The 22665-nt window shown below is 48.2% G+C and overlaps 6 protein-coding genes and 1 non-coding gene across 7 annotated transcripts; 4 read left to right on the plus strand and 3 right to left on the minus strand.

The window, feature by feature from the left end:
* Positions 1-424: 424 nt before the first annotated feature.
* POJ06DRAFT_240643 (cyclin-domain-containing protein) lies at positions 425-1544 on the plus strand (the record flags this gene model as incomplete). Its single annotated transcript, XM_056186100.1, has 2 exons — positions 425-499; positions 564-1544. The coding sequence occupies 2 exons, from the start codon at positions 425-427 to the stop codon at positions 1542-1544; spliced, it is 1056 nt and encodes a 351-aa protein (XP_056040764.1).
* Positions 1545-2373: 829 nt separating this feature from the next.
* Positions 2374-5214, plus strand: POJ06DRAFT_297195 (armadillo-type protein). Its single transcript, XM_056190598.1, has 2 exons — positions 2374-2670; positions 2724-5214. Exons 1-2 carry the CDS (start codon positions 2427-2429, stop codon positions 5000-5002), a joined length of 2523 nt encoding a protein of 840 aa, XP_056040765.1. The 5' UTR covers positions 2374-2426; the 3' UTR covers positions 5003-5214.
* POJ06DRAFT_261049 (uncharacterized protein) lies at positions 5215-9828 on the minus strand. The gene is made up of 8 exons (XM_056188558.1): positions 9382-9828; positions 9191-9310; positions 9011-9116; positions 8695-8943; positions 5759-8642; positions 5618-5709; positions 5429-5549; positions 5215-5375 (listed from the first exon to the last, which is right to left on the minus strand). The coding sequence occupies exons 1-8, from the start codon at positions 9594-9596 to the stop codon at positions 5248-5250; spliced, it is 3915 nt and encodes a 1304-aa protein (XP_056040766.1). The 5' UTR covers positions 9597-9828; the 3' UTR covers positions 5215-5247.
* Positions 9829-11074: 1246 nt separating this feature from the next.
* On the minus strand, positions 11075-12887 carry POJ06DRAFT_283382 (amino acid permease/ SLC12A domain-containing protein; the record flags this gene model as incomplete). Its single annotated transcript, XM_056190103.1, has 3 exons — positions 11075-12063; positions 12126-12516; positions 12567-12887. The coding sequence occupies 3 exons, from the start codon at positions 12885-12887 to the stop codon at positions 11075-11077; spliced, it is 1701 nt and encodes a 566-aa protein (XP_056040767.1).
* Positions 12888-18313: 5426 nt separating this feature from the next.
* On the plus strand, positions 18314-18385 carry POJ06DRAFT_t76. The gene has a single exon. It is a non-coding gene; the product is annotated as a tRNA-Glu (tRNA).
* POJ06DRAFT_261058 (uncharacterized protein) lies at positions 18364-19402 on the plus strand. The gene has a single exon (XM_056188559.1). The coding sequence runs from the start codon at positions 18800-18802 to the stop codon at positions 19163-19165; it is 366 nt and encodes a 121-aa protein (XP_056040768.1). The 5' UTR covers positions 18364-18799; the 3' UTR covers positions 19166-19402.
* Positions 19403-19908: 506 nt separating this feature from the next.
* On the minus strand, positions 19909-22398 carry POJ06DRAFT_29392 (6-phosphofructo-2-kinase-domain-containing protein). The gene is made up of 3 exons (XM_056190449.1): positions 21908-22398; positions 21139-21852; positions 19909-21081 (listed from the first exon to the last, which is right to left on the minus strand). Exons 1-3 carry the CDS (start codon positions 22140-22142, stop codon positions 20045-20047), a joined length of 1986 nt encoding a protein of 661 aa, XP_056040769.1. The 5' UTR covers positions 22143-22398; the 3' UTR covers positions 19909-20044.
* Positions 22399-22665: the final 267 nt, after the last annotated feature.

The following is a 22665-nucleotide window of genomic DNA, read 5'->3' on the forward strand; positions in this document are numbered from 1 at the left end:
CACACGGGTGTCTGACCATCTGCGCTGCGAAGTGTGGCCTATGTTGCCCATCCCCCACCACGATTGATCTCCGAGGCGGCTATCTCCACCCACACAATCCAGTGACGAAACTCTTCGCCCTATATTACACTCCGCTCTCTAGAACAATTTGGGAAGGTTTCTTGGTCGAGATTTGGTTTGTGTCGTCGTTTGTGATCGACAAATGTCTGAGTGCCGTCACCGTCGTAGGACACTGAGCTTTTCTGTTGCTCCTGACGTTGAAGCGCGAATATTAGATCTACTTGCCGATAAGAAATCTGCAACAATTTAGGACGAGAGACGGTCTCTGTGGTTAGCCGAGGCAGAAGACTAACGCAAACCGTCGCTGCAGCAAGGTCGAATTTTTTGGATCCACAAACGTCGAGAAAATCTGAACGGAAGTGACATGGAGAATGAAAGCCAACAGCCTCTTGGAGTCATGACGAGTGAGATTGCAAAAAAGGTCGAAATGTCTGCGTCTGTATGTCACTTGCATTATTAAGTATTTTATGCATTGTTTCCCAACTAAACCGACCTGTTCATAGTCTACGATCTCTCCGAGGCCTTCGTCAATGACGCCGCCAAATACACTATGGCCGAAGCGTGCCAACGCAGAATTACACGAACCTTCACCTCGCCAGCGGCCACAATTCGCTGACGATTCTAATCTGCCTGCGATAGACCATGACAGCCACCATAGTCGTACCCCTCACGGGTCATCACAAGTGCGAGTCTCACAGAGCCATCTCCATGGTCATCTACATTCCCCTGTTCTATCACGTCCAAGGGCGAAGGGCAGCATATTACCCAGGCCAACGCCGACGACTACAGACTCTGATTCTGCAATGCCAGCTAGAAAGACGCCGCCATCATCGCATCCCGCAACTACATTAACGCAGTCATCAGCGGCAACATCACGGCAGCGATCTGCGTCACCATCTAAAAGATCGCCAAAAGTTCTACCACAATCCTTCTTTAACTGTGACCTTCAGGACCTACTTTTACTGATTTCATCGATGCTAAGCGAACTCATAAAGTTGAATGACGCATTGCCACTGGTTCCCTCACAACTAACACGCTTCCATTCCCGAGCGCCGCCATTAATCTCTCATCGCGATTATCTCCACCGTCTAACACGATTCTGCTCACTCGAGAAATCGACCTTGCTCTCAATGGTATTTTACATCGACTTGCTCTGCGCCGCTTTATCATCTTTCACGATAAATTCTCTAACCGTACATCGTTTCTTAATAACAGCCGCTACAGTCGCAAGTAAAGGTCTATGCGACAGTTTCTGTACAAACGCACATTATGCTAGGGTTGGTGGTGTCTCTCTCACGGAATTAAACCTTCTTGAGGTTGAGTTCCTGGTGAGGGTCGGGTGGCGAGTTGTTCCCTCAGTCAAGACCTTGGATGAGTACTACCGACGTATGGTGGCGCGTATGGGCTCGGTCTATGTGTTGCAAGAATCAGAGCCAGAACGACCACCCGACATACGATCTGACGAGCATAATCAGCAAGAATAGGTGGCGGAAAGATACCTGTGATGCTTCGCCAGACGACTTTGGATATACAGTACGAGTCCAACAGAAGACATTAATATTCCAATTAAGTCATATCATGCGAAGGCTTTGTACAAAGGCTATACCGTGAGACTTTAGACATGAAATTTGAACCGGACGGAAAGGAAAGAGAAGAGAGTGTTGGTAGTCATAGAGTGTACGTTTTTGGTACTGGTTGATCATTATGTTTGGAATTTATGGGCATTGTGTTTAGCAGTGGTAATTGTTTTCGTTACGGTCATATTGTGCTTAGCATATTGTATGTAATTTAGGTACAGATAGATTTTGTTCAAACGTACGGGAAGTATTGTGCTCCGTCCTGGACAACCGCTGGCAGATCAGAATATCCCTGTGCGCAAGACCTAGAACTCGCGTGTATGTCCCGGATTCGCGAGCCATTCAGCTGCTGCGAACTCGAGTGAGAAGAATGACGGATGTCGTCGTCCGCGACTGTGAGCAAGCTGTCGACGAGGTGAGCCGCGGTCAGTCAGTGAGAATCAGGTAATCCGGAGAGCCGGTGGGGAAACTAGTTGTGTCCATGACAGTACAATCAGTTTACCACTGATATCAGGATAATACATGCACTGAGTATTGATTGGCCCTAATCGTAAAGTAACTACGAGTTAAACGAATATGAAATCTGCGAAATTGTGATTTCAGGTTCTGCTGATGTTGGCCGATCGCGATGGCAAAACAACAGCCACAGCGGATCTTTACCCTATCCCTATGCACAATCCGCCGCAGACACTAAATGTGCACTGCGCTCTCATCAACACTTGCCGCACGCTCCAAAGATATTTACATCAGCGGCCACTAGCTTATGTTCTGTCGCCAATCTTTGCATCCATGATAGCAGAAGATGATTTGTTGCCGTACCTCCGTAGCGACGATCGACGAATTCAGCTTCGTGCATTGCGGTCGCTGAAAAACTCGATCATCGGCCACAGTGAGCAAAAGGCGGCCTATCTCGATCGCGGAGTCCTCTATGAGCTACTGGGTATAATCAACACGCAAGAGGATGGAGTCAAGGATCCAATGTCTGACGAGTGTCGGATCCAGGCTGGAGTCGTACTGAGTAGCTTTGCTTATAGTAAGTGGAGAGACTGGTCAGGGACTGGGCGATTGGTTGACGATTATTCAAAGGCGATCCGGAGATTTCCTCGCGATTACTTACACCTGCGACGCTATCTACCTTAGTGACCACATTGACACAATACTCGCCTCCCGCCTTATTACTCGCTAGCTTACGTACTCTGACGACGCTGCTAACATTGCGACCGACGCCGTCGCTAGTGAATCAATTTCCTGGTCTCGCGACATCGATGTCCGAGCTGATATCTCATTACTCCACCGCTTGTTTCGAAAATTATGCGCGACAGGATGTACAATCACTAACGAAACTGTGCACTCTCGTACCGCTTATCTCGCCGTCACATTCCTCTGCGCAGTCTTTGAGTTCTGAACTGACCTCTCCACTCATAGAGCTCGTGTATGGCTCGTTCAAGAACTCACAAACCTCCGGTGTAGTGTTCGACAGCAAACTGCAATCAACCGCAATCCTCGCATTAGCGCACGTTCTAACACCAACAGCTGCCCGTCAAATCGCGGCGGCTGGTCCGAAATTCACAAACCCATTACTGGCACTTTTGCGCGCACCCGACACAACAACACGGTTATCCGCAGCTTCCCTTCTTACTGCACTATACACTTCCGGAAAGCCTGAGCTGACGTCTAGTTCCGGCGTGACGCGTGCGCCGCAGATTACGACTCTCGCGATGACGCTTGTGCCGACACTCATGAAGTTGCTGGATGATGCTATTGCCGCCGGGGATCATGGTCGAAATTGCGATCCCAGGATCTTGCATACCCTCGCAATAGTTTGTCGTGAAGGCGGAGATGTGACTGATCGCTGTGTGGAGGCTGGGCTCATTAAGAAGATTGTTTCCATTGTAGTCCAAGTTGCTCCAAACAATCATTTCGCATCTGGACGAATCCTCGAAAGAGACGGCAAGTTATTATCAGGCAGCTTACTCTGTTTGTCAGCGCTGGGGTTATACAACGAGGACTATCGTAAAGCGATTATTGAAGCTGGCGCACTAGGTGCTGTTGTCGCTGTTATGAACACCGCGAATACACCTGCTGTTAGGGAAGTTAAGATCGCCGCTTGCCACGTTTTACGGACATTGTCACGCAGTGTGAGGTTACTGCGGACAACGATGGTTGAAAGCGGGGTGGTGTGCGGAATTGTGGACCTACTGGGCGATGTGCCATCGGAAGAAGAGCGGCCGTTACTGGAAAATGTGGATACGGTCGCGAGCGAACCGGAGCCAATGGATGACGAGCCGGTGCAAACGACTGTTACTGAAGTTCCGGCGGAGGAAGACGATGAAGATGAAGGCGACGAAGAGGAAGATTTAGAAGTTCGGACAGCTGCAATGGCAGCTGTTTGTAATCTCGTGCTCGACTTCTCGCCGCTGCGGAAATCAATTTTAGATAAAGGCATCTTGCCGCTTGTCGTCTCCGGTGCCAGATCACGTTACACCCCTCTACGCCTCAATTCCACATGGGCACTAAAGCACATGGTCTTCGGCGACGACATGGATACGAAGGACAGTGTAATGTCTCACGTCGGCTTCCCGCTCATCATGAAACTCTGCGAGGACAAAGAAATTCAAGTTCAAGAGCAAGCATTAGATTTTCTCCGCAATCTTACGGCGCGAAGTGAGAAGTATATCGACATGCTCTTTGATAACGTCGGCGTGGATGAAGTGTTCAAGCTAGTTGACCGCAAGTTATCGCTTCGTGTAGTCCCGGCAGTGGACGATTCGGAACAAGAATTACTATCGACACAGCCGTATTACACCAAAGTGATAATCGCGGCTGCATATGTTATCGTTCATATCGCAGCTGGTGACGATCGTCACAGGGAGGCTGTTATCAGGAATGAGACTGTGCTGCGAAAAATAGTGCAATTGATGCGTCACGAGAATTATGAAGTCAGATTAGCCTGCGTATGGACGATAATAAATTTAACATGGGTCGAGGAACCGAGCCGAGCACCGGGCGAAGCCGCGGCAGCGCAATTGGCAGGACAAATCTCAGCAGGTGGCCCGTCGTCAGACCAATCGCAGCTCGAACAAAGCATTTCTTCATCTGCCGAGATCTATTCCTCTGACTGCCGCCGACGGGCAATGACGCTTGTCCGATTCGGTGCACGAGAGCAATTAGAGTATCTAAAGCAAGACCCTGTGCTTGACGTGCGAGAGAAGACGAAGACTGCAATTTATCAAATTGACAGTTTAGGTGGGGGTCCTTCGCTGGGTGCTGAAGACCAGCATGTCGAGAACATCGGGTCCGTTCCGAGTCATGGTGTTGAGGTCGCCGGCAGTGCTATGGAAATTGATTCGGAGTTGCATGCGTGACTTCTTGTCAGTGGAATGTACATTATTATAGCGAATATGGTACGAGTTTCCTGATCATGTTCTATTGACGTCGACCGGGGTGTATGCCACATACATTCATACCCTACGGCTCAGAGATATTTCCCTTTACGAGCGATCGGTAACTAAGTTATGCCAACATTAACTAATTGTAATTGTAAGAACATTTAACTATACTATACTGCATATTCATACATGCATGTCATCCGATACAAACTACACACTGGCTAGCACTGTCTAGACACATCAATCAATCTCTTCACACCAACCATCCAATGGCCACATTCATCTGTTCTGGTCGTCAAAAGGTTAATATGCACCGCATACGCCGTCTCAAAATCTCTGGCTTTCATCGCTAGTAGGCTGTTAGCAGTCATTTCATTATTTGCGCCTATTCGCAGAACTCACCTTTTGCCAAAATGACCATCTCTCTGATCGTCTCTTCAGTCAATAACTCGCTGTTATTCAAATGGTCAAAGAGAATATTCAACCGCTTCTCGGCGTCATTAACTTGTCTGGCAACAGAAGGCTGCATTTGGCATGTCAATATCCGCTTCATATTTCAAACTAACAAACAACAAGTAAAAAAAGCTGTACCGGAATCTTCTGCTTAACACGCGCCATCTCCGCGTTCAAAATCTCGTAAATAATAGCCGAGTCACCGGTGATATGCGAACGATCACCGGATGCTAACACTCGTTAAACCTTAAGTATCGCACAAAAAGTACATCTACATACGATATTTGGGCGGTTGGGCCGCACTGGCAGGCGCACCAACCGACTGCGCAGGTGAGGCTGTTCTAGCGATCGACGACGGCCCACGAGCGTGTGGTACGGACGGAGTATACGCACCCGCCGGTGGGGGTGGCACGAACAAGGAAGTCTGCGGTGGTGCCGATGGTGGGGCGGCTGCCGAAGGCGGTGGTGCAACCGGTGCGTACGGGTTGGGTGGCCGCTGTGGTGGCTGTTGCTGCGTCAGAGACGGCGGTGCATACGGATTCGTCGGTCGCGCAGGCTGAGCGGTTGATGGCAATGGTGCATATTTACTCGCCGCCGTTGGAGGAGGGACAGCGACTTCGGATGGCGGTGGTGGAATTGTGGAACCTGTAGGAGGCGCAGTGGATGCCATTCCAACAGCAGGCTGCCCGACAGAGACAAACCCAACCTGGGGTACTTGAACATTCACAGCAGCTTTGACTACTGGCGGCGACTGGACAGGCGACACAGTCATTGACTGTGGAGCCTTGGCATTGGCAGGTGGAGGTCCGATATTTGTGGTTGGGGGCCTTCCCAACGCAGGTGACGAACTGGGAGCCGGAGCATATGGAGTTTGTCCTGGAGCAAGTGGCTGATGACCAGGAAACGGTGACATGATAGGCTGGTTCACAGCAGATGGAGTCGCTTTCCTCGATGAGCCGGATGACTTCAAGACTGGGGCGTCGTTCCAGCCGCCAGCATCCTTGTGGTTTCCTGTACCTGCGTTTGCCGGAGGCGGCGGCACCGGCGCCTGCTGATGAGTTATGGTAGGGGGGGACACGACTGGTGGCGGCGGCGCGGGAATTGTAACGCTTGACCTATATGAGTGTCCATACGCTCTAGATGACGGGAACTCATAGGTAGATGCTGGCGCCGGAGGCGCGGCAGTTGCCGGTGCAGTTTGCTGGTAAGGGTTGGAAGCTGGCACGTATGCTGATTTAGCTGTAGCCGTTGCTACTGGAGCGGCAGCTGGTGCTTGCAGCATCTGCCCATAAAATGAGGTCGACGCAGCGTTACCATACCGAGACGCATAGTCAGTAGTAGCAGTCGGAGGAGTAGCAACAGCCTTCGCCGCAGCCTTGACTACTCTTTCTTTGTCCAAGGACGCCAGTGGATACTGAGTCGGGAGCAACGCCAAATACTTCTGCGCCAGATCCAGAAAACCCTGGCTAGCGACGATATTCGCATATTCTCTATATGCCTCATACAGTGGCGCCAAACTCCAACTGTCAGATCCGCCAGTCCGATCTCCGGCATCTGTATACTTAACAGCATTTCTGAACACGGTAACTTTCTCGATGAAGTCTTGCAATGACTTGATATGAATCCCAAACGGCGACAGCTCACCGGTGGCGCCCCTCAATGCCTCTTTCTCTTCTTCAGCCAATTCCTCAATCCAGATGTTAATGAGCTTCCCGAGCTCCGATCCGGCAAGAAAGCACAATGCAGCACTCTGTCTCAGCTCCAATGATTTCTCTGAATTGGCACTCGTTCTAGCAGCGCATAATCTCTCACCCAATTCAGCGATCAATGAATTGAACTCAGCATCGGTGGCGAACGTGCACAATGCCACAACTACCTCCTTCCAATTCTCAATATCAGCATTAGCAACCAAGTCAGCTAAATTCTTGCCAACAATGGAGGATAAGACTCGGATATAAGGAGGGCCATTTGTGTTTTTCCTGAAATACGCCTGCTGCACTTTATTTCGGCATTCATCGTCTCCAGAAAGAGCAAGCATAAACGCATCAGACAGACGGTCATCTTTCAAGCAAATATCAACTGCTGCAGAAAAGTTACCGAGGACCAAAGCCTGAGCAATGAATTTATCCGCCTCAGCGGTCTCGCTGCTAAAAATAGCAAACGGCCCTGTGGGCCCATAAAGAGCATCGGCAGTTCCATTAGTTAGAGTCGGCTGCTGAGATATACTGCTCAAGAACGGATCGGCCGCTGAGGAATCGCCAAACATGGAATCAGACGCTTCGGGCTTTGTGTTCTCTGGCGAGGATTCTTCTGGTTCAAATTTCGAATCTCCGCTGACTGGCTGTGGCTCCTCGACAACATTCAACGACATTCCATCAAACTTCTTGAACAAGTCCTCCATCTGTTCAGGAGTATACCCTAAATAATCGACAATCTTCCGCTTAGGATTGCTTTCATATAGCGCCAGCAACACCTTCCAGTCATGTTTATCCTTATCCAACGCCGCAGTCTCAGCCCTCGTCTCCGCAATCGGGGCCAAATTCTGACTATTTAACGCCTCTTCAAACTTCTCCGTCTCAGACGCCATTTTCGGTTCAATCACAAATCTATTGACTTTAACCATTGATTTTGCTGTCTCTGTTGGGCTCTTGTCAAGTTGCAAACTCACAAGCTTTCCTCCAAATCCAAACGACGCTCCCACAGTTCGACGCAGCCACTTAGGTGGCTGTTTGAGCGAGAATGTGGGCTGCTGGGTGTCCACGTACGAAGGCCTATCCCAAAAGTCGATGCCCTCTGGTTTCGGCTCCGCAGCGACTTGATCAGTTTTATTTGTGTTCTGAAGAGATTGCACCGTAATCTTTCCGTCGAACGAGGCGCTGGCAAAGAGCTCGGGATTTCTGGAATACCACTGAGTCTCGAAAGTCCAGTTCGTTGCGATCGGGAATTCTCCGAGCAGTTCGCCCGACTGGGGATTCCATAACAGTGTCCGATTGTCCTTACCGCTGGAAAGCAATAAATCACAGTCGCGCTTACACCATGAAAGCGACAAGATACCCTTATCGTGACCGCTGAGGACCTTCTCTGGAGCATTCGCATTTCGCAAGTCCCACATCAGAATGACAGGCGAGCTGTCATCTTCAGAGGCCGTAATCAACTTGGTGGACTAAACTAATCTCAGCGCCAAACCCTCGTACTACAAACTCGTGGAAACCTACATTATCAGGATGCCAGACCGCGCTGCTAACGCCACGTCTACCACCACCGCCAGTGCCAGGATAGAACAAATGCAGTACCTCGCGCTTGTTCTTGAGGTCCCAGATGGACGTGAACCCGGTGTTTCCAGCTGTCGCCAAGATGTGGGGGACGGAGCTATTCCACGCAACTGATTCTACTTCGTCAAGACGAGAGGACGCAGCTCCAGGCTTTAGGGGCATATTTGGCTTGTCCAAGTCCCAGACGAGAATCTGCTCATGCATTAGTTCTCTACGCGCTCTACCGTTTTCATGTTAAGACCCATGGCTGGGAACCTACCTCCCCTTTTGATCCACCAGATGCCAGGATATTAGCCTGAATGGGGTTAAAGTCTAAGCTCTTGATGGCAGCACTATGGGCCACCTTGGATAAGAGAGTGCCGGTGCTGCAAGTGTGTCAGTCATCATAATCCACATTCCCATCAATTGCGTTCAATTGGGTTCAATTAAGCTGGCATACCTTGCATCCTTCAGCAAAGCTTCAGGATCCCACAGCATCAAAGTTCCGTTCTCCTGAGCACCGGCAATGATCCCGCTCGGATGACTAGCAGTAATACCTCCCCAAATCAAATCATGAAATCTACCATTATCAAATAAATCAGCCATTCCATTCTCTACCAAGTACGTCATAATTTGCCACCTCATACTCACCTGGCTTCAGTACCAACAGTTACAACCGGACTTGACAACTGAAACCCGTTCGTTGACTTATCCACAAGATTAAGATCCCACAGTTCCAACGTCGATTTTGATGAGAAATCAGCGTCAACAGCACCCGCGACCGTCCCGGTCGCAATAAATGGGAGCTGTGGCCCAGGAGACCATGCAAACGTTGCCGTCCTGGGGATTTCTTTCAGCTTAACCATGCTAGGTCTCGAGGAAAGGATGGATGTCAAAAACAGTGTGGGGATTGCGACCTGGCAATCCGGACTCTATTTTCAAAAGATCAATTCCCTCCTAAGCGTATGGCAATAGTTGACTAATTTCAAAATAGAGCTGTTGTTGGATCGAAGATGCAACAGCGAAGCGGATGAAATTCGTGTCTGATGCAATTGATGTGTCGTGATATCGTCGCGAGGCTCTGGCCACGACAACCACGGTGTCGATCTACGACATAACTCACGTGCAAGTTACCAGGGTTAGGTCTCACGCCGACGAGGTTTCAGCCAATCCTTCAGTGGTTACGTGACCTTCAAACTCTGCGACTTAGCTCAGCTGTCTCGATAAAATTTGCACGTGACATATGCCTGGCTGGTTGTCAACACTGTATTATAGGTCGTCACAATCTGCCTCTGTGTGTAGGGTTTCAGTACTAAAAATGGTCGAGATTGATAAACGGCAAAGACCCGATTAAGCTATGGTCTAGAAGACAAGCCGTGGCCAACTGTGCAATACGCTAGATTCCTTCAACGGTTTATATGTCACCGGCTCCAGCGTACAAAAGTTGCTTCCGGTAGCTTGGTATATCGACAATCGTGAATACACGAAATGGATACTTTCCACAAGCAGAGTCAGTCTTGTCTTGGATAAGAATCCGCACTTTTAATCACGCATCTCACAGTCTCAGAAATTAGCGATAAGGACTGTAACCGTCTATTATGCAGCAATAACTACAGCAACGGTGGTTCACCAGACGCGGAATGGGCATTCTCAGGCAAAATGATATACGCCCCTTTGATATCATCCTATTACCTGTCTGTTAGCCGACGAGGCACTAATTTCAGTAATGATAAGACAGAGTACAAGGAATGCAGACGATTAGTTACGGGTTGATCAATAGACCTGAGCCTGCGACGAACAACGGCGGCAGTACGAGCGCGGCAGTTCTGCCAGATTGGGCCATCTCTGTCGAATGGCCACTGTAAGACTCTTGTTCACTTAGCATGTGCCTATTTTAGTTCCCATTAGGCCGCAGGCGTGGTCAAGTCTGTGGGATGCCTGGCACCAGAGGCATGTTGCCATTGAATGGAAGTGGCCGTCTGTTACTAAACTAGTTCAACGTCCTCTTCAAATAAACCACACACAATTTCTATATAGCCACATTCCCTCTTGGTCCAACGTATGCTCCTGCACGAGTTTGTCAATCATTCAGTGTAGAAGTGGACACCGTCAGATTGTCGCCTGTTTACGGGCTGCATTGCAAGAAGTGACTATTCTAGCACTGATAGCTACATGCAAGAGATGCTTACAGCACTATATATTTCAACGTTATGGAGTGATGTAGTATTAATATACAAACAGCCATACCATTCTTAGCGGCATAGCTATCCACGATCATACATTCACGAAACAGTCTTGCATACTTCAACAGCAAAATACAGATAGATGCATAGATGTAACCCTCTTAAAGCACCCGTCTGAAGAATTTTCCAATCTTAGTCGTTGGCGGGCTCGGGTCGACATCGACCTCTGGTCCCGGAATATTCGAATACATATCCAATTCACTAGCTCTCGGGAACCGCTTCCGTCCAGTAAACACCCAGTGCCCGACGAACAACAAAATGACAATGGGAATATTAATGTACGCAATGAAGAAATCCGAGGTACTCCACATTCCCTTGATAAAGACCTGGTAACCATTGAAAAGAACGACGATCACACACCAGAAGATGGCCCAATAAGCAGGTAAAGGCTGAAATCTATTGTAAAAGTATTTAGAATCTTTACGACTTATGCCGTGAGCTTCGCAGCCGGCTTTGAAGCGAAGGAAGGTCGCACAGATGGTACACCAGCAGATGAACGTCGCGATTGAGGTCAAATTGGAGAGCCAGTTTAGCACTGTCTGGGCGCCGTCGGAGAGGGACATATACGACAGGAGGACGAAGAGGGTGGAGAAAGAAAGTGCTACTACTGGTAGGCCATTCTTTAGGGTCTTAGCAAAGATGCGCGGGGCCTGGCCACGGAGGGCCAGGCCGTAGAGCATGCGTGACGTGGAATACAGGCCGGAGTCGGCGGCGGAAAACGCGGAGGACAGAACACCAGCGTTGATGATAGACGGGAGAGCCTTGATTCCCGCGCGATTGAATGCGATAACAAATGGTGACGCGGCGGCACCATCGCCGGTCGAGTTGAGTAGATCCGGATCGTTGTAAGGGACGAGCATACCGACGATGAGGATACCACAGACATAGAAGAACAGAATTCGGTAGAACAGAAGGCGGGCAGCCTTGCGAACGTTGTGGCGCGGATTCTGCACCTCAGCACATGCCATCGCGAGTGACTCGACGCCGCTGAAAGAAAATGCAGCCTGAAGTAGAGTCGTGAACCAACCGGTGAACTTGCCAACGCTACCATCAACTGGATAAGGTGCAAAAGCGCCCGGGTTTTTCCAATCTGCTCTCCATTAGCACTTCCAGTGACATCATTAACGCCAATCTAAAAGTAGCAGGACTCACATCTAAAGCCGATACGGTCATGGTTAGGACCACCGCCAAGATCAACAACCAATCCTGCAACGATCAGACCTAAAATCAACAAAATCTTTATAATCGCGAAAACGAACTCGGCTTCGCCAAACCATCTAACACCGAAGAAATTAATTAGGCAGCAAACGACAGCGAGAACGGTAATGTATGCAATCAAGTGGCTGCGAGGGATATCGTTGATGACGGGGTCGATATCCCAGAATCCGATAATAATTGAAGCCGACACGATTTCAGTCGGCAGGGAGATAACTCCGGAGTACCACTGCATCCATCCTACTGCGAAACCAGCAGAGGGGTGAAGCCAACGCTCTGCATAATGAATGTAACCGCCAGAAATTGGAGCGTAACACATCATTTCAGCCTGCGTGAATGAGCAATATGCAGATATGCAACATCGATAAATGGACTCACCAAACTCTGGATCATGCCCCAGACGACCGAACCAATAAGGCAGTAGGCGATTAAAGAACCAGCAGGACCGGCATGCTGAATTGCCTTTCCGGAACCCAAGAACAAACCGGTACCAAGCGTGCCAGCTAGTGCAATCATCTGCAAATGGCGCTGCTGCATTTTACGCTGGAGTCCATCGCGGATCTTGGTGTGCACGTCGACCTTGACGTCATCGAATGAGCCCGACTGGGCATCGTCGTAGACGGTATAAGCAGCTGGCTGCGCTTTCTCTGCGGACGCGTTATCCGCGCCATCGGAAGTCTTCTCGTATTCAGTGGCCATGATGGAGCAGGTCGGTGAGCTTCACAGAAAAGGGACAAGGAGCAGATTGACAGGCTGAGATTTGGCTATATATACAGTGAGTGCAGGCACACGATCCTTGGGTGATGCCGTGCACCGAAAACAAGGAAACTCGGCTACGTTGGCACGTTTGATACGAGTTCCACGCACGGTACGACACAAGTCACCGTAGCCAATGCTCAATGGTGTTGTATCAGTGCAACGCCAAATAAGTTCTCCTCCTGTACGTGCATCCTCAGACAGTGACTAGTGTAGTCATAGGAGCGAGTCACGATAGCGTGAGCGGCGCCATGTCTGTCAATTTGAAGCCACTTTTTCGAACAACTCCACTTTCTCCGGCACCAGGTAGACAATATCAGTGTCCCATTGAACAGAACATCCCGTATTACAAGCTTATACCAGAATTATCATCGTGCAAAACTGTGCCGTCTACTTAGACGGACTATAGTCATGACCGGGCGGTGTCGATCGAGCGACATCAGTATGACCAACGGTATCAGGATTCAATCAGACTGAATCAGCCGGCATATGCAAGGTTCCTAACTTCGGAGACGTCCGACGGGCGCCAGCAGCATTGCACCGCGTCGCGGCTGTCTTGTAGTCACTAGTACAGATAGGAAAGTATCGCCATACTGTCAGGCCGGAAGTATCTAACAGATTTGGCGATATTTTTCCTTGTGCGGCGCATGATGGCGTCTGAGCTTAGGGTTTAGGGGTACTTGAGGTAGATACCGTCAATCTGTTGTACCTAATGGGTACCGGCATCTGTGTTGATACGGTTACTGAACTTCAGAAAGCTAAAAGTTCACCTCATGGCACGATAATAGGAATTATTTACAATCGTGCAGTTAAAAAATGGCTGACGATTAAATTATGGCTATTTTGACGGGGAGAGCGTTTGCAATCTTTCCGCAGCTTAGGCGGTTGCAGTTATTTCGATGTCTCGGCAATTCTGTTTCGATGGTGGGGAGTGCTAATTACTAAGTAGAGGGGCATGTTATGTCAGGATTATAATCATGGTTCAAGACGATAATCCATCGAGTCATGCTCACGATGAAGTAGGAAAGAATACATCAAAGGCTTGCATGAACAATAGTGGCGTTTTACGAGTCCATACAGCGGACGGTGGTAGTAGGGCGTCCACCTAATTCTGTTGCTGATTGTGAATTGCGATAAGAGTACCGGTTTTGCGAGGCAGGCTAGATTGTAATTCGTTGCCTATCGATACGCCCGCGATAACGACAGTGACGTGCTTGATGTATAAAACTTTACGAAGGACTGTTCAGTTACAGTTCGATCATGGGGGAAAAAGAATTCACCACCGATATTCATCGCCAGAGCCTGAAAGTGAATCAGCGAATAACAGAGCGGGCGTACAGAATATGTTAATACCTTTCCAGGCGACCAAAGAAGTCATGACGTGCTTGTCCCTGCTTGGCCTTCTTGTTCATCTTGTCCCGGTCTGGGCCAGTCGGCGCCCATGTGGAGGCACTAGCCACCTAGCAATGGCACAGGCGCCTTCATTTAACCTTGTTCATTAGCGCGGTGCCGTGCGAAGTGTTTGACTTTATCACGCAGTAAGTGGCGGGTAAGATCGAGCCTTAGGCGTCCTGTGAGAACGAGAATGATGAGCACTTGGTATTTTCTTCGTCTTATCTATAGAACCGAGCTCGCAGTATGATATTCTGAGCATGGACATTGTAAGTTCATCGCGCCGAGCCTGGGCGGACTTGTTCGCATACCCGACGTCGTTTTGTCTTTCAGTACTGTTCCCGAGTTATGGAGATAAGATTGTGCGACACTTTGGCAAAGCTTCAGTGGGCGTGGATAGTACCTACTGAGCACAGGCGTGAGCACAAGCCGCCTTTTCTTCGCGCCAAACTCACTTGGCAGGCACCAGCGTCGCTCGCGAGCTTCTCCTTGCCTCCTCATCCGATCTGTCCGTTGCGACTTGCTGAAGAGAATATATACGTAAACTGATAGCAGAACCAAGCCGTGTCTGCACAAAAGGAGAACCCTATACTCTCGTGTAAAACTTTCTGTCAGGTTGGTCACAGACGCGCACGGGCCCGTTGCGCCTGCTTATCGCCTGTGCCGCAGTCTAAAGCCCAAAACTCACAGCTGCCGCCGGGATTCCACGCATTCGACGCTATCCCGGCTCGCCGCAGTAGTCGGAGTCGTTAAGTACAATACACTCTCACTAGTCATCCGCCGAGTTTGCAAACCCAAGAACGGCATCGGTTTGACCACGAAATTCTCAATGTTCTATGGAGGCGAGCTATAGTTCGCATCGGCGTTGTGATGCAGTATAAGTTGTAATCTAAAGAAGCGTCGTTGCGAGTCGATATTCACATGCGAAAGCCAGTCATTGCTTACGTGGCTTGCTCACGAAACTTGGCTCAACTTGGGGTTGGTTGACTCGACTCGAGTCAATTAAGTTGTTAATAGATACCACTTTGGCGGCGAAAAAGTGTAAGCATTGCTTTGAATTATCTCTTTGGGAATTGTTACGATAGCAAAAAAGTCGGGCCTCTAGAGATGAACCTAGTGGGCCAAGCTCAAAGGAATAGAACAATTGCGAAGCAGAAGTGGAGCTATGGGTACTATATGGTCAAAATTAGAAATATATGTGGAATAAATAGAGTAAATAAAACAAAATCACGTCCTGAGAACATATTTTTCACTTGACTACTTCGGACAAAAGAAAGACCTAATTCAGATTCGCAGCAAGTTCCTTCGGGACGGCGGACTAATGACTTGCGGTCCCAAGAAGTATCAAACTCAAATGTACCCATTGCTATCTATGAAACCTTAGCGAACTAAAAATTCAGGGCTGCAAGCGGATAGGCAGATTGGCTGATTTTTGCGGATAGGATATCCGTGCGGATGAGTATCCGCCATACTTTCGATCGGCGAATAAAGATACGGGAATATCCGCCACCTTTGCGACGGCGGATGCCGGATGGATACGGATTGGCAAAATTTGGCGGATATCTGTATCCACAACAGGCACTGTAAAGTTTTGCTGCTTTATTATCCGTCAACACCGTGTTTTTTTGTTACAAGGTCTAGCGCCTACTGACTACTGATATTCGGGCATGGTCATGCAGCAGACAATATGTTCAGTCGACCACTTATTTCTTGGGGTTTGCAAGCAAACCACAACGTATACGATATAGGCAGCGACGTTCGCGGCTAAGTATTTCCGACTATTTTTTCACAGCCGGCACAATTAAACTCTAGTCACTCTAACAGTATGGCGTGATTATTGGCGCTTCTTTGAATGATTGCAGTATTCAAACTACATCAGGCTACGCCACTCCGGACTGCAAATACTGTGCGAGACATTGGATATGCGAAATCTACTACCGGTTTCCTGAGCCCGATATTTCGAATCCAACCATGGCTGCATTAAGTACAATGCTGGCAAGAACGAGTGAGGAAGTAGCACTTGCTCCATTCATGCCCAACATGGCAGTTGTTTCATCGTACACTCGGTTCAAGGCGAATTGCATGTCGGAGCCAAAATCGTGAACTGTTTTCGGCTCTTGTCTGCAATGCCTGGCGAGCTCAGGGAAAATAGGGCATTAGCACTCGACGTGTTACAAGCAGAGGCGACGTCCTCCTCCTAGTCGGAGTAGTCTAAAGGCTCTTCGTCTGAAAGATAGTGCATCTTGAAAAATGTATTGTAGTCTGCTTCCTTCTATCTAAGGAAGATTACTTCCTTTTATAAATCTACGCTCTTCTCTCTTGGGCAACCAGGCGACTGTCATAGCCCCGCTCTCATCCAGCAGCCTACTAACCGACGATTCCCTTGCAACCCCCTCCCGGGTGCCCATCAACCTTGGTCCCGGGACCTGTTGGTTGCAGAGTCGGAAGCTTGGTGCGGGGAAGACATTCCACGATGGGGATGGTGGATGGTCTTAACGCTGTCGAGACGCTAACCCCTTTTAATCATATCACTACACGACGACACTGTGCGGTGATCCCAATCCAGACAATCATCCTTGCTATTTGACATACATTTCCATATGCTTTCGGGTTTCGACAGTGTCAACAAAACTAATGGATTAAAGCTTAGATGTGTAAGTACTTACATTGGTCGTCGATACTCGATTATAATCCTCCATAACATTGAAGTTGGAACCTGCGCTGGAACGACGAGACTTGTCTACAAGTTTTAATGCGAGGCCAGAAGTCATAAAGAGCAGCCAACAGAATCAGATGGTATCAAGTCAAACTGTCAAAGTAGTACAGAAGCACGACGTTTCGAGTAGATGGCGGGAAGAAATATATGAGCTGTCAGCACAATTGGAATGCGAACGCTGGCATACGCAGTGTACTGACTGCGAAATCGAGCTTCGCGTTCGAGTTCATGCCAAATCCGACAAAAGAATAGGTGCTAAACTTAAACACCGTTAACCTATTGGCCCCTCCTTCCAGTCGGAAGAGCTATGATACTAGTTAGACAAAGTACTAGCAGAAGTACCTACCAACCCGTGCGTAAGACACACATGTCCTGGTCATTGCGCGGGATCCTCAGGTTGCGGTATGCAATGATGGAAACGGATTGTCCCGAAAGTCCGCGGTGGTTGGCATTCAGAAGAGGGATTTTGCGATGAGTAATTTGATAATCTGCGCATGGGTTTAGGGTTGTTCGCCATGTCAATTTAGCCGACACTTAGCCACACAGACAGCATCGACATGCGTGCGGATCAGTATCCAGATCATCGTATGAACCATGTGCCTTGAGGTCTACCGCTCCCGGTGCAAACTCATTGATAGACCGTTGGTTGCTTTCTCGACTGATGGCGAACCGACGGCAACAATGTTAGTCAGTTACAGCGAGGACTGCCGGATCGACACGAAATCTTTGACTAACAGTTAGGCTATTTTTTCCGGCCAATTGTCAAATCAGTCACATATCCAACTCCAATCAGTGGCTAGTTCCTGCCGTGCTTTTCCGTCCCCCGAAGGCTATCCGAAACCCAACAGTTCATTCCCGAATTCATACATTGACGAATCCATAAACATTAACTCCAAGTATTACAAATTAACAAATAAGCTAATGTTAACCGATGATATTTGCTGGTCAATTATTTGATTGCATATTGCACATACGCAGTCTTACTTTTTTTGAAATATATCGCAAGCACTGCTCACATTAACTTATTCTCGTCAACCCTTGCTCAATCGATGCATACTTTGTCAAGACAATGAATCAATAGTTTGCCCCTACCTTTATTACACAGGGATCTTTTGGTTGCGCAGTAATTTATAGTCGACAAAAGGAGTGAAGACGATTTAATTAAGTTATCTGCAATAACTTGAACCGGGAAACATTTACCCGTACTTACCCGGCCTATTCTTCCTTATAGAACTCGCTTTGACTAGTCCTACTAGTCCTGTTCGATATAGTGTAACGGCTAGCACGGTCCGCTTTCACCGGGCAAATCCGGGTTCGATTCCCGGTATCGAAGTACATTTTTTTGGTATGTTTCGTTGAAGAAACGGAAAAATGATTGAAGAACTCTTTCGCATGATAGTAGCAATGTTACAGTGATGAAACTGAAATTGAGAACCGTCAGAAGGGGATCACTGTATCGACTATCTGTCCTGTCGTAGTTCGATAACTAGGTAAATCCTTTAGTCTCAAAACTAAGCCCCCCGCTTATCCAGCTACTCTAAACGCGAATTACAACAAGCTATATTTAAATGGAAAGTTTTTGAAGGTCTCATTGAATCGGCAACCATCTGATTAGTCAATCCATCGCACCTGCAAATCGAACGATTAAGGTATACAAGCGTTGCTTGTGGTACTAGCCTTCATAGACTCGATCTATTAGTAGTGTTGTCTTGGGTTTACGAGCGATTACTCAGAACAGTCTATTTCAATGACTGTGTCACATAGTGAGGATAAATTACAGCATGATGTTCACATACATGGGAGCTGCTATATTGCGACAAAATGGGTTCTTGGTGGGTCCCTGCTACTTTTGGTAACATTATTGATATTGGTAGCCGTATATGTGCAATCTCAAGTTGTACGACGCCAAGGAACAACAGCAGTAGCGGGCTACAGGAGAGCTGGCTTGTGGATTAGCAGGGAAAGATCTGGAGCAGCGATAGTTATAGCGGCAGCGTGGATCGGCCTTGCAGCGGTGTTATGTGTTAGTGAAACTAACGTATTATGTATTATTGCATTGCTGCAATCCACAATATTCTCGTATTTTGGTGTATTCAATAGGTTTCCACCATAAATTTGCCCCTTCACTCATGAAAAATAATGATCGCAATGTGTTAACTTTAGTTATCGTATTTTTCTTTTGTCTATTCAGCTCGCTCTTTATATAAATTTATACAACTAGCTTCCTGTAGTAGAATTAGAATCCATAATGAGATAGTTGAACGATGGTTGTCCTAAAATGACTCCGGTGACCTGGGTTGGTGTTAGAGAATGTCGTACAGCTCGTTGAGGGCGATGTTCGCTCTTCGGGCGGGGGGGGGGGGGGGGGGGGGGGGGGGGGTGAAGTCCAAGGAGAGAGTTATGCTATGATTTTGCGTATATTCCCGAAAATTTCCCATCGCAGCTCATGAAATCCATACTTTAAGCATGGCATCAAGTAATTTGTTGTACACTGTAGTATCATAGTCGTCGTGGTTTATGCCGGTTATGACAGTTAAAAACTGGCGCACATCGAGATTCTTTGATAAGTCTAAGCTGGTGTCCATGAATGCCCTCAAACGCTTTAGCTGCCTTCCTTTCTTTTTCGCCTTTTCCTGGTTGAGTGCCGTCAGCCAGGACGCGAAAGCCTTTCGTGCGAGCAGCGTGCGTTGAGGCTTGTCTCCTTGCCTGCCATGCTGGCATACAAGGCGGCACCCGATCAAAACGTCGGGTCAGGTTAATACAAGCGATTATGACGAATGATATAGATACATATACTAATCATGGGAATATTCCTGGTCCAAACTTTCCAGCCTATAAACCAAAGCAAGGAAAGTGGTGCTTATACGTGATATATATGTCAAATACTGAACAATCAAAACCCATTAACAAGAAGCCAAACCCCGCGCGAATATATAAACATTAACATTGCCATTCACGTATAGAAAGGTAAAATATGTACTAGACTGAGAAACTACTGCAGCGACGAAATGTAGATATCAACTCCTGCAGCAGACTCGGCTGAACGAGTCTCGTTCGACAGCCGGCTTGGACCAGTCGCATTCGTCGAACGAGATCCCTGAGGGAGAGGTGGCGGTGGCATATTGGCTGTCGACGGGGGGCAAGTGTCTTTCGCGTCCAACGGCAGTGCAGCTTCCGGAGATGCGACGTCTGATGGCGTAGACGAGGTCGTCTGCTCTGGAGGCGGAGTGTTGTTCGCAGGCGTGCTATTCAACGAATTCGAGTTTTCAATTTTGTAGAACCAATCCTTGTTTTCGTCATATTGATATACTGCCCAGTATACCCCGTATGGCTTCGGCTCTAGAACCCAGAGCGTGTTCAGTGGGACATCTAGGTCACCAATAGCCTGTCTTCCGAGATTCATGAAGTACGCGAGCAAGACACGGGCAACGACACGGTGGCCGATAAGCAAAACATGATCTTGCATTCGTTCGACTTCGACAATGACAGGCCGCAACCGATTGATAACATCCAAATAGCTCTCGCCACCGACGCCAGGATATCGGTATCCAATCTTGTCGTTCACGCGAGCCTCATATTCCTTCGGAAATTTCTGACGAATCTCCTCATATGTCATGCCGTCACAAATGCCGCTACCCAGCTCGTTTAGCATTCGCATTTGCTTGATATCGTATGTATCCTCATCAAACCATTTGGCTGTTTCAATACTACGCTTCAGCATACTCGTCCAAACACAAAAATGTGGTTCAACCGGTTCACCCTTTGGTGTTGTCGGCTGCGATGAAATACGCGACACAGTTGACTGAAGTGAAAACCGCTCGAGCTGCCGTCTTCTAAATTCGGAACGCTGGTTATCCATAAAACGAGCCAAGGCCTTTGCATACTTGACACCCTTGGGACTGAGTGATGCATCGCCACCAAGTTTGCCTAAAATATTGTCCTCACTCTCACCATGTCGCGTGATCCAAATTTGTCGCTCGGCAAGATTAAAATTGAGCAAGAAAAAGACCGCTTGACCAGCAAGGAATCCTAGAATCCAGTTAGCGTTTGTTGTCAAATGGCGACAGGCAAATCGTGAGAACGAACCTTGCGTGTTATACGCAACAACTTTCCTACCGACATCTATCATTTTGACATATTGGAATCCTTCAAATTTTTCCTCTTCATCGCCAATTGTTTCATATGTCTTTTCGTAGTTTTTGACACGCATCCGGAAATCCGCCAGGGCAATTTCCGGATCCTGGCCCTTGTAGTCTGGACCAGAAAGCTTCAATCTTATATTCTGTTCCAACAGCTCTTTATCGTCGCAGACACTTTCCAGGAAGAGTACCTTCAGTTCACCATTTGACCGATCCTTAACGCGATTTAAAACCGTTCGTCGGCGCTTGACTGTTGAATTGGTCGCGTCGAGGATACCTATACTTCCATTACCATGCAGGACCCAATCCAGTAACTCATCAAGCGTCTGCAACGCCCAGCTCTCCCTTAGCGCAGCGGTCTGTGGGTTATCGGGGGCAAAGAAGTTGGCAGCATGACTGGTGTCCAGTTCAACTGGAGGTGGCGACTTCAGACCCGCCGCAGCTTCTAACACAGGAGAGTCCGGAAGTGGATGACTAGCGGGTCCAACATGGTGCTTCGACTGTCGACGTGTATTTCCAACATTGAAAATCTTTGTTTCGTGCTGCAGCCAGTTCATGTATCGAGCAAGTTTCTTTGTGATATAACTCTTGCCCCGGGCAGGAAGACCAACCATGACAATAACGAGTTTAGATCCGACGTCCCGCGCCGCGATAGTACCGTCTAAATGTGATTAGAACCATCTCCTGGTCGCAAAAATCAATACAGAAGGACTTACCAGGTGATACCCTGCTGCTTGTCAATCCAGGAACATCCAGAGTAGTTGCACGTCGCGGAAGTTCCAGAGACGGGGGTATATTGTATCCATCATTAGCTTGTAAACCACGTGGCGAACTTGGTGTCGAAGTGAGCGGAGTATCCGTTAGAGCCGTCCGCCGAACAACGGTTGGGTAACTTTGCGATACTGACCGCGACGGCGGCAACAGCGGAAGTGGATTCAACTGACTATTCATTGTCGTGATATGTCATAGGCAGAACAGTACTGTGGATGAGTTAGGATATATTCAATGCACTAACGGCTTAGAGATATGGAAGACACAATAGCGGAGCTGATCACTTTCAGTGCAACACAATAGCGATTGATGAATTCCAGTTTGCAATTCCACCGTCACAATCCTGTAGGAAAATAGGTTCAATCCCACAGGCGTGCTTTAATTGTTGACGGACATAGAAAATTGCACTGAGGATTGATCTTCATGATTCTAACGCCGACCGATTAGGCACTAACGAAAATCTTCGATTTCTCGTCTATGACACTGCCAGATTGTAAATGCGACAGTCCAACCTAAGTTCGCGCTCATCTACTCTGCTTTTAGGTCCCCTGTGGATTGAAATCTCTCAACTGGTGCCGAGCAAGTAGACCTTAGTGGATTAATCACGCTCATCCATGCCCGCAAGTCAACTACACCCAAACACTTGATCTAGCGCCGCACATCTTTTTCCGTCTCTCCAAGCCGAGTACTAAACTAGCAGAAC

The sequence above is a fragment of the Lipomyces tetrasporus genome (assembly GCF_029532465.1).
Source record: "Lipomyces tetrasporus strain NRRL Y-64009 chromosome Unknown POJ06scaffold_11, whole genome shotgun sequence".
Lineage (NCBI taxonomy): Eukaryota > Fungi > Ascomycota > Lipomycetes > Lipomycetales > Lipomycetaceae > Lipomyces > Lipomyces tetrasporus.